This window comes from Arvicanthis niloticus, chromosome 12 (assembly GCF_011762505.2).
Source record: "Arvicanthis niloticus isolate mArvNil1 chromosome 12, mArvNil1.pat.X, whole genome shotgun sequence".
Taxonomy (NCBI): domain Eukaryota; kingdom Metazoa; phylum Chordata; class Mammalia; order Rodentia; family Muridae; genus Arvicanthis; species Arvicanthis niloticus.
This window is the reverse complement of record NC_047669.1, coordinates 20,190,961-20,206,384: the sequence shown is the minus strand read 5'-3', so window position 1 is coordinate 20,206,384 and position 15,424 is coordinate 20,190,961. Positions and strand designations below refer to the sequence as shown.

The 15,424-nt window shown below is 46.0% G+C and overlaps 1 protein-coding gene across 6 annotated transcripts in view; it reads right to left on the bottom strand.

The window, feature by feature from the left end:
* Slc12a8 (solute carrier family 12 member 8) overlaps positions 1-15,424 on the bottom strand; it is a 147,792-nt gene that overhangs the window by 109,793 nt on the left and 22,575 nt on the right. For 5 of the 6 annotated variants that reach the window (XM_034515388.2, XM_076942841.1, XM_076942844.1 and 2 more), the window contains 2 exons: positions 10,845-11,036; positions 795-1,026 (listed from right to left, as the gene is read on the bottom strand). In XM_034515388.2, coding sequence (XP_034371279.1) covers positions 795-1,026; positions 10,845-11,036 — 424 coding nt within the window. The remainder of the gene's footprint in view (positions 1-794; positions 1,027-10,844; positions 11,037-15,424) is intronic. The other variant, XM_076942845.1, reaches the window with a different exon arrangement.

Genomic DNA, 15,424 nt, shown 5'->3' with positions numbered 1-15,424 from the left:
GCATTTTCTACAGCATCCTGGTGACAGCTGTGTACGCTGAGGACAAGGAACATCAGAAAGTGGCAGAGTTACTGACCTCCATTTAGAGACGCGAGATGCTGGATTCATGCTGCTAGGCTTCCATGAAGCTCAGGAAACCCTGGGTTCCATTAGACCAGTGGTTTTCACCCTCCCTAATGCTGTGACCCTTTAATGCAGTTCCTAATGTTGTGGTGACCCCCAATCATAAAATTATTTTTGTTGCTACTTCATAACTGTAAATTTTGCTACTGTTATAAATTATAATGTAAATATCTGTGTTTTCTGATGGTCTTAGGTGATCCCGTGGAAAGGTCATTTGACACCCCCCCAAAAGAAACGTGACCCACAGGTTGAGAATCACCAGATTAGCCTGTGATGGGTTCATTGAATGGTTACAACACCTCTGGGCATAGAGATGCACACCTTTAGTCTCAGCACTTGAGGGACAGAGGCAGGTGGATCTCTTTGAGTTTGAGGTCATTTTGGTCTACATAGTAAGTTCTGGGACACCTAGAGACACATAGTGAAACCCTGTCTCAATAGAGTAGGGTAGGGTAGGGTAGGGTAGGGTAGGGTAAGGTAGGGGGTGTGTTTGGGGATGTTTGTGTGGAGGGGGTTCTAGGCTTCTGGGCCCAGGGAGCTGTACCCTGATGGACCTGTTCACATGATTAGATCAGCCCACCCTGATCAGAGGTACAGCCTGTGGGGAAGAAAGTGTACTCTGTAAATCACACCTATCTGTATCTACAAAGCACTGCACTCCAGGGGCCTACCTCGGTCCAGGTGGGTGAAAGAGCCCACCACAAAGTCCAGGGTTGAGACAGCCAGCAGGAACAGCAGCAGCAGCTGAAGGCGGATTATCCACTTGACACCTGCCAGGTTGATGCCCAGCAAAGCCAGAAGCACAGCAACTGAAATTCCTCGCACAGCCCAGATGTTCCCAAGGCCCAGCAGATCTGAGATTGACTCCGCAAAGCCAGTGATGTACATGGCACCTGCAACACACTGCCGGGCAATCCCCGGTGGGGAGAGCCAGCAACAGAGAGAGGCATCAGCAGCAGACCTGCCTGCTCACGGACACACACATGCACCAGCACCGTGGCTCCATCTGGAAGGCAGCACCAGGTCAAACCCACTTCTCCACAGGGGAACCTGACTCAGACCTCATTTCACATCTAAACCTTGAATAAGAGAGCAATGAGCCCTGGGTAGAGAGCTGTCGGTGGTAAACGGGCATAAAGATTATGGGATGTTGGGTCAGGGGGCATTTGGCTTTCTCTGCCTGAATTTATTCAAGAACTAAATGTCTACGATAAACAAGTACACACAGGGCTCTGTCCTCAGAGCCACCGAAGCACACTCCCACAAACATTTAAATGCCATTACTTTTAACGAGAGTGTGTGCGTGAATGAGGGTGTATATATGTGTGGGTGTGGGTGTGGGTGAGTGTGTATGTATGCGTGTGAACGAGTATGTGTGTGAGTATGTATACGTGTGAATGAGTGAATGCATGTATGTGTGTGAATAAGTGTATTTATGTGTGTGAATGAGTGTGCGTAGGTGAGTATGTGTGCGTGTGTGAATGAATGCGGATGTGTGAATGAGTGTGGATGTGTGTGTATATGTGTGTGAATGAGTGTATTTGTATGTGTGTGAGTGGATGTATATGTGTGTGCATGGTGTGTGAATGACTGTGTGAATGAGTGTGTGAATGTATGTGGGTGTGTGTATTGAGTGTGTGCGTGATTACATGTGTATGAATGAGTATGTGAGTATGTGTCTGTGTGTGTGTGCATGTCCACCTCTTTCTTGAAACAGGGTCTCTCAGTGGCCTAGGATAGAGCAAGCATGCTAGGCTGCTGACCAGTAACCCCACAGATCCTCTCACCTCTGCCTCGCTAGTGTGTGCCACTGTGTTTGTACTGGGGCTGGGGATCAAACTCACGCCCCCAGGCTTGCAAGGCAAGCACTTTACTGAGGAAACTGACTTCCCAGTCTGTAAACCTGATGGTTTGGTTTGGTTTGTATCATTTGGTTTTGGTACTTTAAGACAGGGTCTAACACTGTAGCCCAGGCTGACTCAGACATCACTCTATATCCCAAATTAGCTTCAAACTCACAATTATCCCCCTGCCTCAGCCTTCTGATTGCTGGAATTATAGACACGAGCCACAATTCTTGGCAGTGTGTTTAATTATTTAGCTGCTAAGCATGATGGCACATGCCTATAACCCCAGTACTCAAGAGGCAGGAGCAGGAGGTTACTTGAAAACTAAGCCAGCCTAGTCTACATAGGCCAGCCTCGTCTATGTAGGCCAGCCTAGTCTACATAGGCTGCCCAGGGATGTGTAGCATGAGCCTGTCTCAAACAAATAATATAAAATTTAGAAATAAAATAAGAAAGAGTGAGTGGTGCTCCTTTTCAATGTGATGTGTGACAAAAGTGACCACAGGCTACCCAGGTGACATCAGAGCCTGGTTCACTATTCTCTATTGGTCGAGTTAGCATTAAATATCCCAGACTGAGTAAGTGACATGCTAACTTATAGACTGATTTCTTCCCATCTATAACAGATACAGAAACAACTTCTGTCTGGTGAACAGACAGCACAAAGGATTAGGGTTCACGGTCCTATAAGACGGTAGCTGGTTTGATGACTAACCCAGCTGACTTGCCCTTCCCTTTGCTCATTAAAGTGCCTGACTGCAATGTCCGTCGGGCCTCTACACTCCCTCAGTGCTCTGAAACATCTTACAGGCTGCACTCATTCATACACTGTGTGCTTGGTACATGGCTATCTTATATTTGTCTAGGGTCATAATTTTACATTTTTTGGAAATATGGAAAGACAGGTCCAAACAAATAGTTAAGAGTGATGTGAACTGGGTATGGTGCTGCACACTTTAATGCCAGCTCTAGAGGCAGGTGGATCTCTGTGAGTTCAAGGCCAACATGGTCTACAGAGCCACACAGTGAGACTCTGTCTTTCAAAAAAAAATTTAAAGTGTCATGTGGTGCCAACAAGATGGCTCATCAGGTAAAGGCACTTGCCACCACGTCTAATGACCAAGGCACTTGTCACCCAGCCTGATGATCTGAGTGTGAGTTCTAGGTCTCACAGGGTTGAAGGAGAGAGTCAACTCCTGCAAGTTGTCCTTTGGTTTCTACATACACACCCACACACATACATGCATACACACATGCACACCCACACACATGCATGCATATATACATACACACCCACACACATACATGCACGCACACACACCACACACACACACACATATACCTGCATACACACACACACACACACACACACACACACACACACACTCCACACATACATGCATACACAAAGGCACAATAAACAAATGTAATAGAATTTTAATGGCAGGAGCATCACTTTGCACAATCATCAACATCGGTCACCTCCCTGAGCCCCAGGCTCTGCTGGTCAGTGCAGCCCTGTCCTTGTCATTATCCCAGAAACAAATACAGTTCAGGTTTATTCAAGTTCTTTCCTTTCCACGAACTTCTTCTTATCCCTCCAGTCTCCCAGTAAGCATTCCACTTATCTGCAGTGCTATGTGATTACCCGGGTCCAGAGTCTACTATTGTTTTATGGTGATAAATTTGTCTCCTGCAGCAAGAATACAAATACCCTTTAAAAACAAAATATTTGGGCTGGGAAGCTGGCTCAGTGGCTAAAGCACAAGGCTGCACAAGGGAGAAGGCTAATAATGTTCAGAGCCTAAGGAAGAAGCTGGCCCGGTGTGGTGGCCAACAGTAATCCTAGCACTCCATCAGGAGGCACACAAAGGGGATCTCCAGGGATTCCCACCGGGAATTAGCAAATTCTGAATTCATCAAGAAGCTCCCGCCTCAATAAATAAAGAGTAACTGAGGAAAAGACCAGTGTCAACTTCAGGCCTTCACATACATGCACACACACACACACACACACGCACCTATTCACAGGTGAACACATAATCACGCAGGTGCAGACGTCACAAATACAAGTTAAAAAACTTAACATTTGTGTTATGTCTTCAATAGCCTGCACTTGCAAAGCACGATGCAAACCCTTGGTGAATACTGTATGATATGCTGACTTTCAGTGTCTGTGACCTACATTACTACTGTACTGTCTCTCACTTTACCTCAGATAAATCTGGCTGGGAGAAGTCCTATGGACTTGGCCAGCACTAACAACACAACACATTATCAACCACACCCTCTTGCTGCTCAGTTAGGAAGGAGGAAGTCTGAGTCCCTAGGTGAACAGAAAAGCATAAGGACTCTCCCCCAGCCAGGGTTCTGTAGAGGAATAGAACCAACGGGTGCATGTGCAATTGCAAAACGGGTGGATTGGGTTGGCTTGCATTGTCAGAAGCTAGGTATCCCGTGATGGTCATTGACAAGCTGGAAAACCAGACAAATGGATGGCAGCTAAGTCTAAGCTGATGAAAGCCTCGGAACAAGAGGGACAAAGATTCAACACCAGTCTAAAGCCAAGGGTCTGGCAGCTCCCTGGAAGTCACTGGAATGGGTCTGCATTGAAAGGCTGCCAGGCACTGGTGTAGCATTCACGAACCTGCTGAGGAAGACTTCATCATCCACTCTGACTTCCTCTGAAATCCGATTCTCGATTACTAGACTGTGGTAGCCACAGCCAGGACAGCTCTTGGTCCCTCTCTTGTTCACCCTCATAGACACAGCAAGAAGAGGGCTTTACTTCCTCTGTACCCAACCAAGTTAATAGTCAAGGTTAACTATCAAGTTAGGGTTGAGGGGCACTTGTCTAAAAGTCCAGTTCTCTTGGACTGTGAGTTCAAGAGAAGCTTGGATTACTTGGCAACATTCCGTTAGACTAGATGATATAGTGAGTTCCTGAGTGGAGAGGGAAGAGCCTCCACCCCATCAGAGATTATGGTAATGCCTTTGCATTTCTAACAGGTAGACACACCCATCTCCACGGAACTGCAATGCCTGGGTACATTCGGGGTGTACTGTCAAAAGCACCTTGTACCCAGTTACAAAGTGAGCCCATCTCAGTGAAAAATGCAACCTGTGCATGAGCCCCCTTATGCAGGAAGTATATTCCCTTCCGGTTCTGAACTCAAAGCCTTAGCCTACATCCGGCTTGAGACAGCTGACACAGGGCGGGTCTGAACCCCAGGCCTTCCTGGAGCAAACCAGCTGCCCTAAGGCATCCAGGCTGGGAAGTCGGTCTTCCTTGGAAAGCACTGCTGAGTTTCTGTAAACATTTCCAGAGATAACTATGGTTGAAGAATGTTTGCATCACCTTCTGACATTTACAATAAGGGACCTTTCTCTTTCTTTACCATTCTCCACACAGAAACGTCTGGAACTCCCTGACACATAAGGTGGGGTGGTCACCATTTTAAAGAGAAGAAGAGGCTAGATAGAACATCCAGCCCGGGGTATTTGTTTTGAACGAATCAGATGTTCAGGGGACCAGAGCAGAAGCTGGGTGCTCCTCCCCTCCACACCCTCTGTCAGGCTCAAATTCTAACCTCGGCTGCAGTGGGCTAACAGTATGGATTGCTCACTCTCACAGGAAAAGCTCTAGCTTCTACCTGGTCTTGAGAAGCTGTCTGCTCCTCTACTGTTGGCGTAGGGAACCCAGCCCAGAGCACATTAGCCGTGAGAAGTGTTTACATAGTCAGCACTTCCACATCCAGGTAAGTCGTCCAAAGAGGCCCCTCAGATGATCATGGGTGAGCGGAACAGGGACATTGGATGGTTTCTAGCTATGGTCTGGTCCCACAGAGTAAGACAGCTGCCAGGCCTCAGGATTGAGGCAATGAGGTTTGTATAAAGGCATGTGTATATATAGGAGGTATGTATAGGGCATAGCAAGGGTTTTTTTTTTTTTAATATTTGTTGTTTCATGTGGGTTTTTTTTTTTTATTAATTTTATTCATTTTTATTTTATGTGGATGGGTGCTTTGTTTGTATGTATTTCTGGGTACCACTTGGGTAATTGGTGCCCATGCAGGCCAAAAGAGGAAGGGAATCAGATCCCCTGACCACCCTGTGGGTGCTGGGAATCAAATCCAGGTCTTCTGGGAAAGCAGATAATGTTCTTTCTCGACTGCTAAGATGTCTCTCAAGCCTACAAAGCAAGATTTTAAAGTCATGATTCTAATCAGGCATTAGAAATTTTAGGTCTAAAATTCTAACATGTGAGAGGCTGAGGCAGGAGGCTTACTACGAGTTCAAGGTTAGCCTAAGCTTCAGAGAAAAAAAGGCAAGAAGTTGAGTGGGTAAGAAAATGGGTGAATCTGGGAAGAGTTAGTGTGTGTTTGAATATGATCAAAACACACTGAATGAAATTCTCAAAGAACTAATAATAGTAGTTTTAAAATATAGGGGCTGGAGATAGCTCGGTGATTAATAGTATATAGTATACATTACAGAAGACTCCAACAATGTATGAACTCCAGCTCCAGAAATACAATGCCCTCTACTGGCCTCCATGGGCCCTGCTCTCATGTGCTCAATCCCTCACCAATATAACTACATGCACATAATTAAATATAAAGAATACCCAGGCATGATGGTCCACACCTTTAATTCCAGAACTCAGGAAATAGAGACAGACAGACACATTTCTGTAAGTTCAAGACCAGCATGGTCTACACAGTGAATTCTAAGCCAGCCAGGGCTACATAGTGAGACCCTGCCTCTCCCCACCAGCACTGAGTGTTTGATATGTGACATGAACTGAGAAAGAAGACTACGGAGGGAGAAGGCCACAGGAAAGAAACAGGGAGATGGGGAAGGGGGAAGAACTGAGAGAAACAAATTTCACAGGAAAATATCACAATGAAAATTATAAGGGGCTGGAGAGCTGGCTCAACAGCTAAGAGCACTGGCTGTTCTTCCACAGGACCCCTGGTTCAATTCCCAGCACCCACATGCCAATTCAAACCTGACTGTAACTCCAGTTCCAAGGCTTCTGACATCAGAAAAAGACACATACAAGCAAAACACCAGTGAACATAAAGTAAAAATAAATTATATATTTAAAAAAGAAGAGAACCTAATAATATTTCACTATAAAGATTAAATAAAAGCTGTGGATAAATCTATCTTGATTGGTCAAGAAGAGAGGTAAAGTCAAATGACTGAAGTAAGAAATGGAAAAAGTGCTACTACTGCCAGACTTAGGAAAATAAAGAGAAGAGGGAAACAATTAATATACCCATACTCCAGAGAGCTGGGATAAAATGGATAGTCATGGAGAAAGACACAACCTACCAACATTACACAAAACAGGAAATCAGGACACACCTGTGCAAGGAGAGAGTATGCTAATAAATCAGACATTTTCAACAAATGCAACCAAGAAACCTAGCACCAGATGGTGGCACTGATGTGTTCTACTTAGTATTTATAGAGTTAACACTAAACCTTTATACACATTTCCAAAGACTAGAAGAGAGGGGAACACCCATCCCCACTAAGTAAGTCCTTACAGCAGTGTTAACACCACACCAAAACCAGACAAAGGCATCTCACGGAAGCTGCAGGCCAGCATCTCTAGGAAGTTTGTGCTGGCATCCTCTCAGCTAACATGGAGCAGATAGAACCCAGAAACCAATGTAAGAACTACAGGGTTAAGTCCCCTGGCAAGAGACTCCACCCAATGGAGCTCAGACAGTCAAGGACCCACCAGCACTGACTACAGGGACTGCTGACAGAGGCCCAGGCCCTGAAATGTCTCAGCCATGGCTGCCTATGTTGGCAAACTTTGTGAAGACTCTTCCTTCCGGTCAGCCCAGCTAACCATAGCTGAGAGGCATAGCATCCTCTCCTCACTTGTGATGAACACCTTGGGGTGAGCCCTTGTCCTCATCTATCTGTCCAGAGAATGTGGAAAATGAAGCTGTCCACATGACCAGCCTGCAGGCACTGTGGCTACAGGACAGAGCAGGAAAGTGTCTCCCAACAACCCATAGGGTGGCAAAGCAGGCTGGTGATAACTGCAAGCAACCCGAAAACATCTGCCACAGGGGCAATGGCTGTATCTTACTCTTTTGGATCTTATAAAATTTGCATTGATTAAGCATTTTTCTTCATGTGAAAATCCAGCTTTAAAAAGGCTCCAAAATCTAAAAGTTGGTTGGGTTTGTCGTTTGTTATTTGTTTGAGATTTGGTTTGCTTTGGTTGGGTTTGGTTGGGTTGGGTTGGGATGGGTTGGGTTGGGTTGGGCAGGGTTTGGTTGGGCTGGGCTGGATTGGGTTGAGTTGGGTTGGATTGGGTTGGATTGGGCTGGATTGGGTTGGGTTGGATTTGTTTGGTTGACTTGGGTTGGGTTTAGCTGGACTGGGTTGGTTTGGTTTGGTTGGGCTGGTTGGGTTGGGTTGGTTGGGTTGGGTTAATTGGGTTGGGCTGGGTTAGATTGGGTTGAGTTGGGTTGGGTTTGGCTGGGTTGGGTTGGGTTGGGTTGGGCTGGGTTGGGTTTGGCTGGGCTGGGTTGGGTTGGGTTGGGTTTGGTTTGGTAGGGGTTTTCTGTTTTGTTTTTTGTTTGGTGTGGTTTTCTCTTTTAGAGATAGGGTCTTACTATTTTGCCAGGCTGGTCTGGTGGTCACAACCCTCCTGCTTTAACCTCCCAGATGGTAGGATTAGAAGCATGGACCACCACAGACAGCCTCAAAATCTGAAAATTGTAAGCCATGCTCAATATGATCAATGCTCAAAAGTTTTGGATTTTTGGAGCATTATGGATTTTGAGTCTTTAACTTACAGATGTTCAATATATACCATACTTCAAAATCTTTCTCCAGTAAAAATAACTGCCTTGCTGGGCTGTGGTGGCACACACCTTTAGTCCCAGCACTTGGGAGGCAGAGGCAGGCAGATCTCTGTGTTCAAGGCCAGTTTGATTTGCAAAGTGAGTTCCAGGACAGCCAGGGCCATAGACAAACCTTGTCTCCAAAACAACAACACAAAACAAAAAGCAACTGCCTTTTCCGAGCAATTAGTGAGATGCCTCTCATGCACCTGTCCTATACACAGCATGCACACCCTCACACATGCACATACTCATGCACACACTCACATACTAATGCACACACTCATACACACACTGATATACTAATGTACACACTTATGCACACCCACTCACATACTAATGCACATACTCATACACACACACACTCACATACTAATGTACACCTTCATGCACACATACCCATACTCACACACTCATACAGACCCTCACTCATGCACACACTCATATACACACATACTCACATACTAATGCACACACTCATGCACACACATCCATACTCACACACTCATGCACACCCTCACGTATGCACACACTCACACACACCCACTCATATAGTAATGCACACACTCATGCACACACATTCATACTCACACACTCATACACACCCTCAAACATGCACACACTTATGCACACACACATGTTCAGATACTCACGCATACCCTCACACATGCATACACACCCACACTCATGTACACCCTCACACAAACACACACACATATGCATACACACACCCAACACTCACACACTCATGCACACTCACATACTCATACACACACACACATGCTCACACACTCATGCACAGCCTCACCCTAACACTCACACACAATACACACTCATACACACACATGCTCATACACTCATGCACACCCTCACATATGCACACACTCATACACACCCTCAAACATGCACACACTCATGCACACACACACATGTTCAGACACTCATGCATACCCTCACACACGCATACGTACCCACACTCATGTACACCCTCACACAAACACATGCATATGCATACACACACAACACTCACATACTCATGCACACTCACATACTCACACACACATATTCACCACACACTCATACACACGCATGTTCACACACTCATGCACACCCTCACCCTAACACTCACACACAATACACACTCATACACACACATGCTCACATACTCATGCATACCCTCACACTCACACACAATGCATACTCACACACACTCGTACACACACATGCTCACACACTCATGCCCTCAGCTCTGTGCTGTTAGAGAGTACAGTGTATTTGTGCTGATCCTGTGCCTCTGCTGCCTGCCTAAAATGAAAAGTAGCAAAGCCCTCCCCCGCCCCCTTTTTTTTCTCTTTTAATTGCTTTTCAACCACCTACTGCCCTTTATTTTTCCATAAGACCCTTTTTGGTCCAAGCCACACTTACAAAAGCTACTTCTTAATGTTCGAATGCTGCCTTCCCAGCATCAAATCCCATCCCTGTGTTTCAGCTAAATAAACTTTAGATGAGCCTTGGAATTTCTCCTCGTCTGCTGGTTTTCTTCCTGGCTTTGTCCACCGCAATGTGGGCTTCTCATTGGATGGCGCCTCAGTCTAAGTATCCACACGGGGCCCGTAGTCTGCTTAAGGCCACCCAAGCCATCAGATCTGCCAGAGCCTCACCTCCATAGCAGAGGCCTCTGGCAGAGGCACAATGCCCACCCAGAGTGCAAAGTGTAGAGGGCCGTGTGCCATGCACACTCCTCCAAGAAAAGCTGTCAGACCCTGGCCCTGGTCACCATAGGAAGTCATGAAGCAGCGGTGGGAGGAGACAGGAGTTCTGGAGTTCAGGATTGGTGGTGCAACCTCCCCCTCAGAGCCCAGTGTGGTCCTCTGTCAAGTGGGGCCCTTGTTTTCACCCACATTTCTTCCTTTCCCCCAACCCCCGTCAAATGAGGAAGGCAAGAGAGACAACAGCAAATGAACAGGTATGAAGTCAGTTTGTGCCACAGTCTCACCTGTCCAAATACATACAGCAGCCCTACAGTGCCTCCCATCTGCCCACCAAGCACCGAGGAGATCATGGAGTAGACGCCGCCACTGCCTATCCCGCCATGCTCTGCGACGCCAATGCCAGACAGCACGGTGATGAGCGCCACGAGGATGACGAAGGACACCAGGAGCAAGCCCAGGAGCACACCCGTGTTTCCCTGCAGCAGAAGGGGGAGGGGTGTCAGAGTTAGGAACAACATCTCACTTAGAGCTGTTTCCGATGGAAGCCCTGAGCACCTCTACCCACTAGGTGACCCACAGGGCAGAAGGGAGGTGAGAGAGATGAGCTGGCTCAGCGGTTACGAGCACTTGTTGCTCTTGCAGAAGATCGGGGGACCAGTTCTCAGCACCACATGGAGGCTCACAACCATCTCTAATTCCAGTCCCAGGGGATCCAAGGGATTTGATGTTAGAGAGAGCAGTGAGAGGACAGAGGGACCTTAAACCGTGCTTGAGGGTGCCCTGCAAGTGAGGGGTGCTCGGGCTGCACTGCTGGTCTGAGATGGGGGGCAGGATCACAAGAAGAGAGTGTTCTCTCTGTCCCCCACACCAGCACTTTGCTACCTTGTTCTTACCAATCTCTGCGAGTTTTTCTAAACACCAATGAGGATATTTGCATTATTGCTCTTTTATTAACTGTAGATCTCAAATGGACCAATTCTGGTTTGTCTCTTCCTTGCAACCTCCCCCTTACTATAAAACTGCCACATAGTAGGCCCAGAAGAAAATCCCTGTATCCACTATCCCCTCAGAGGCCACTGGGAGAGTCAGCCCAGAGACACACTGTTCAGCTGATACTGGAGTAACCTGCAAGTGACACCTGGCCAACTAGACGTGCTCAGACAGCACGCATAGGCCCTTCAAGGACTCTGTCTCCCACAGTTTTTTGTTTGTTTGTTTGTTTGTTTGTTTTTAGAGTGTTACAGGTATCTTTGTTAACTATGTTGAGCTCCATGTGGGAATAAAACAGGACAGGAATGAAGCATCAGGCTGAAGCTTCTCCATACATCACTTGTCTAGTACAAAGCCTGGGTTCAAGTCCAGAAGGCAAAACCAACCAAGAAGAAAACCAAACAAAATCCATAGGGGGCGCAGGGCTGCGGCAAGGCAGGGCATACCAAACAGATAAGGCTGTGCGGTGGCAACCACTGCCAGCCTCACACATCTGGGACAAACTGAGAGGGGCCTCTGCACATCTGACCTAGTGTAGAGACTGGAGCGAGGCTAGGGTCCCGGGGAGCGAGGCTAGGGTCCCTCCCGGGACATTTGTCTGCAGCAGGCTCTGCATGCCTGTTGGGAGCTGACTTTAGTAGAAAGCGGCTAGATCAACTTTGCAGCCATCTGGAACCATATACCCTGATTAAAGACTTGGTTGTCAAAAGCCTATAACAGCTGAAGCACACTCTGATAAATATATTGTTTATCCCACATAGCTTGTTTTGCTGTTTAGTGACCTCAGCTGTATGGTGCACGTGGTAAAATGTTTTCACCTGTGTTCTCCTGCTTGTGTATATAAATACCTCAGAATTCCCTTCAATAAGAGAGACATGAGAAAATAGAAGAGACTGAATCACACCCTGTCTTGTCTCCATTCTTCGCGTCGCTTGCCCAACACTCTCTCTTGACCAGAACACTTAGCTCAACCAAAGCGTTGAGGCAAAGCGTTGAAGCAGAGTAAAGGGTGTCAACATTAGTGGTGCCTGAACAGGGTCTCCAGTAAGCGGGATACAGTGGAAGACACCCTGCGCTGGAGAACCAGTCCGACTGACAGAGCCTCAACGTTTGAACTCCAGTAAGCGGGATACAGTGGAAGACACCCTGCACTGGAGAACCAGTCAACTGGTCTCAATGTTAGAGCTCCAGTAAGCGGGATACAGTGGAAGACACCCTGCGCTGGAGAACCAGTCGACTGACGGAGCTGGCTGAATTCGGAAGTGAAACAAAGGTGATTGCATAGTAACAAAAACAGGGGAAGAAATAAGTAAATAGAAACAGATGAAAAAAGTTTTAAAGATGCAAGGAGTAAATTGCAGGCTGCTCTGAGTCAAGAGAGCCAAACAGATAAATAGATAAAGGTTATAGTAATGAAAATGGGGCAAGAAATAAGTGAGTAAAAACAGATGAAAAAGGCTTTAAAGATGCGAGGAATAAATAGAAGGCTGCTCTAGACAGAGAGCTAAGCAGAATGATAATGTTAATTGATTTAACTTTCAAAATGGGTGTGATTCTGAGTTGTATAATATTTTTCTGGATAAAAACTCAATGTAAAGGTTTTTCTGGTTACTGGCTTAAGGAAAGGCTAATTTGGAAAAAAAGGTTTTTCTATGAGTTTTCTGATGAGGTCATTAAGGTAGTAGTTATGTCTTCCAGAATTATATGGATCAGACATGACAGAGGTAGGCCTCCAGAACACTAGATTTCAGAGAAACAAAATAATTATCTAGATACTAAAACTTGTTTTGAGATTTGTATATTGCAGAATACACAGCTTTGGAGAATGAATCTTATCACCTGCATGTTCACTGATGCCCTGGACTTCCAGCTGGATGCAGTTAAGACAGACTTCAGATGCTTATCAATTTACCCTTCCCCTCATTCCTCTTCTAAAAGTCAACGCCCATGTTCAGCTTGAAGAAGTTAATGAAGAGTCGGCGCCCCAATTCCCTGGACTTGGGGACTGAGGTGGCTAATATTAGGCTGTCTTTATCTGTATAATTGTTACTAAGCTGATGCAAAATTCAAGGATTTCATTGGTATAAATTTGTGGGTACAAGGCTTAGACCTTTCACTTCTCCAACAGGGGAAGTTGTGTGTTGCCTTAAAGAGTGTTGCTTTTATATCAACGGTTTAGATATTAAGTCTCTTGTCTCTCAGGTTCATGCTGTTCAAACTGATGGCTTTGGTTCGGCAACAGATAACAAATGAAACCCATACAGGTCCACTATTACAGGCTGGAAGTAGGGGGCTCTGAAACCTCTGTCATCAAGACTGATGAGGATTAACCCCTAACTTGCGTAGCTAAGCCTGTTAGCCAATGACGGGTAAGAGACCATATCGAGACCCTTGCCCCTAAAATAAGGGAGGCCTCACCATCTTAAGTGAGGCTGGGGTCCTTTGCTCCAACCTAGGACAGGCACGGTTTCCGTAAGTTTTCCCAGCCTTCCCTTTTGAAAAAAATTTAAAAAGGGGGACCTGTTGGGAGCTGACTTTAGTAGAAAGCGGCTAGATCAACTTTGCAGCCATCTGGAACCATATACCCTGATTAAAGACTTGGTTGTCAAAAGCCTATAACAGCTGGAGCACACTCTGATAAATATCTTGTTTATCCACATAGCTTGTTTTGCTGTTTAGTGACCTCAGCTGTATGGTGCACGTGGTAAAATGTTTTCACCTGTGTTCTCCTGCTTGTGTATATAAATACCTCAAAATTCCCTTCAATAAGAGAGACATGAGAAAATAGAAGAGACTGAATCACACCCTGTCTTGTCTCCATTCTTCGCATCTCTTGCCCCAAGAGCCACACTCTCTCTTGACCAGAGCACTTAGCCCCAAAAGTGTTGAGGAAAAGTGTTGAGGCAGAGTGTGGGCCTCAACACATGCCAACCGTGTGCAGTGTGAGCAGACACGAAGCATCTCCTCAGCCATGCCTTCTGATGCTTCACAGCTCTGGGCTGTCTCCTCGCCTATAAATCAGAGATGCTATGTGCCTCACAGCTGTCGGGAAATACTAAGTTTTAGAGAATTGAACCCATTCACTGCACTTTGAACACCACCTGTCATGTAGGGCTTAATAAACCTTAAACATTATATGTTATTTTTCCATAAATGCTACACTTTTATTATTATTATTACACAGCTCATAAAGATTGCACCCTCCAAATCTGCTCAAAGCCTGGGCCGGTTCATAAGGACAGCTGTCAGTTTTCTTTGGAAACAGAATGCCAACAGCCATGAAGCCACGTGGGGATCTGTGCAAAGCCAGAGGCAAAGGATGCTGCTGAACTCCTGGGCGTGGCAACCTGCTAGATGGTCATGGTAAGACCAAGGGTAGAGAAGGGCTGCAAGAACAGGCAAGGGCCCATGTGGCTCCCTCTTCTCCTCCCATGGCACAGCCCTAGTTCCTCAGGATGCTGGTGTCCCCAGGATACATGCCCTTGAGCATGACATCTGAGCGTTCTAACTACTGACTTTGCTAATATTACACTTTCACTGAAATCCTACAGGATACATTCTTTTGTTCGTACTTGAAAGCTGTCTGCATGTGAATATAAATATCCCATTCCAAAAGCAGCCTTGGGTCTTCAGAGGGGAAATGTTCCTTTAACAGTTTATAAACTATGACTCCGAGTTGTTTTAGAGTTAATATTTTCTACTTAAGAAATGCTAATATTGATTTCGAGTTCATATAACTCCCTGGATGTTTTGTCTCGTTTCTGACATTTCATATTTGTCTTTTTCTTTTCATCATCAAATATTCAAGTGGCGAACATAAAAGGCAGAGGTTATTTTAGGGCAAAAGGACAGACAAGCCCAAGATGGTGCTCGA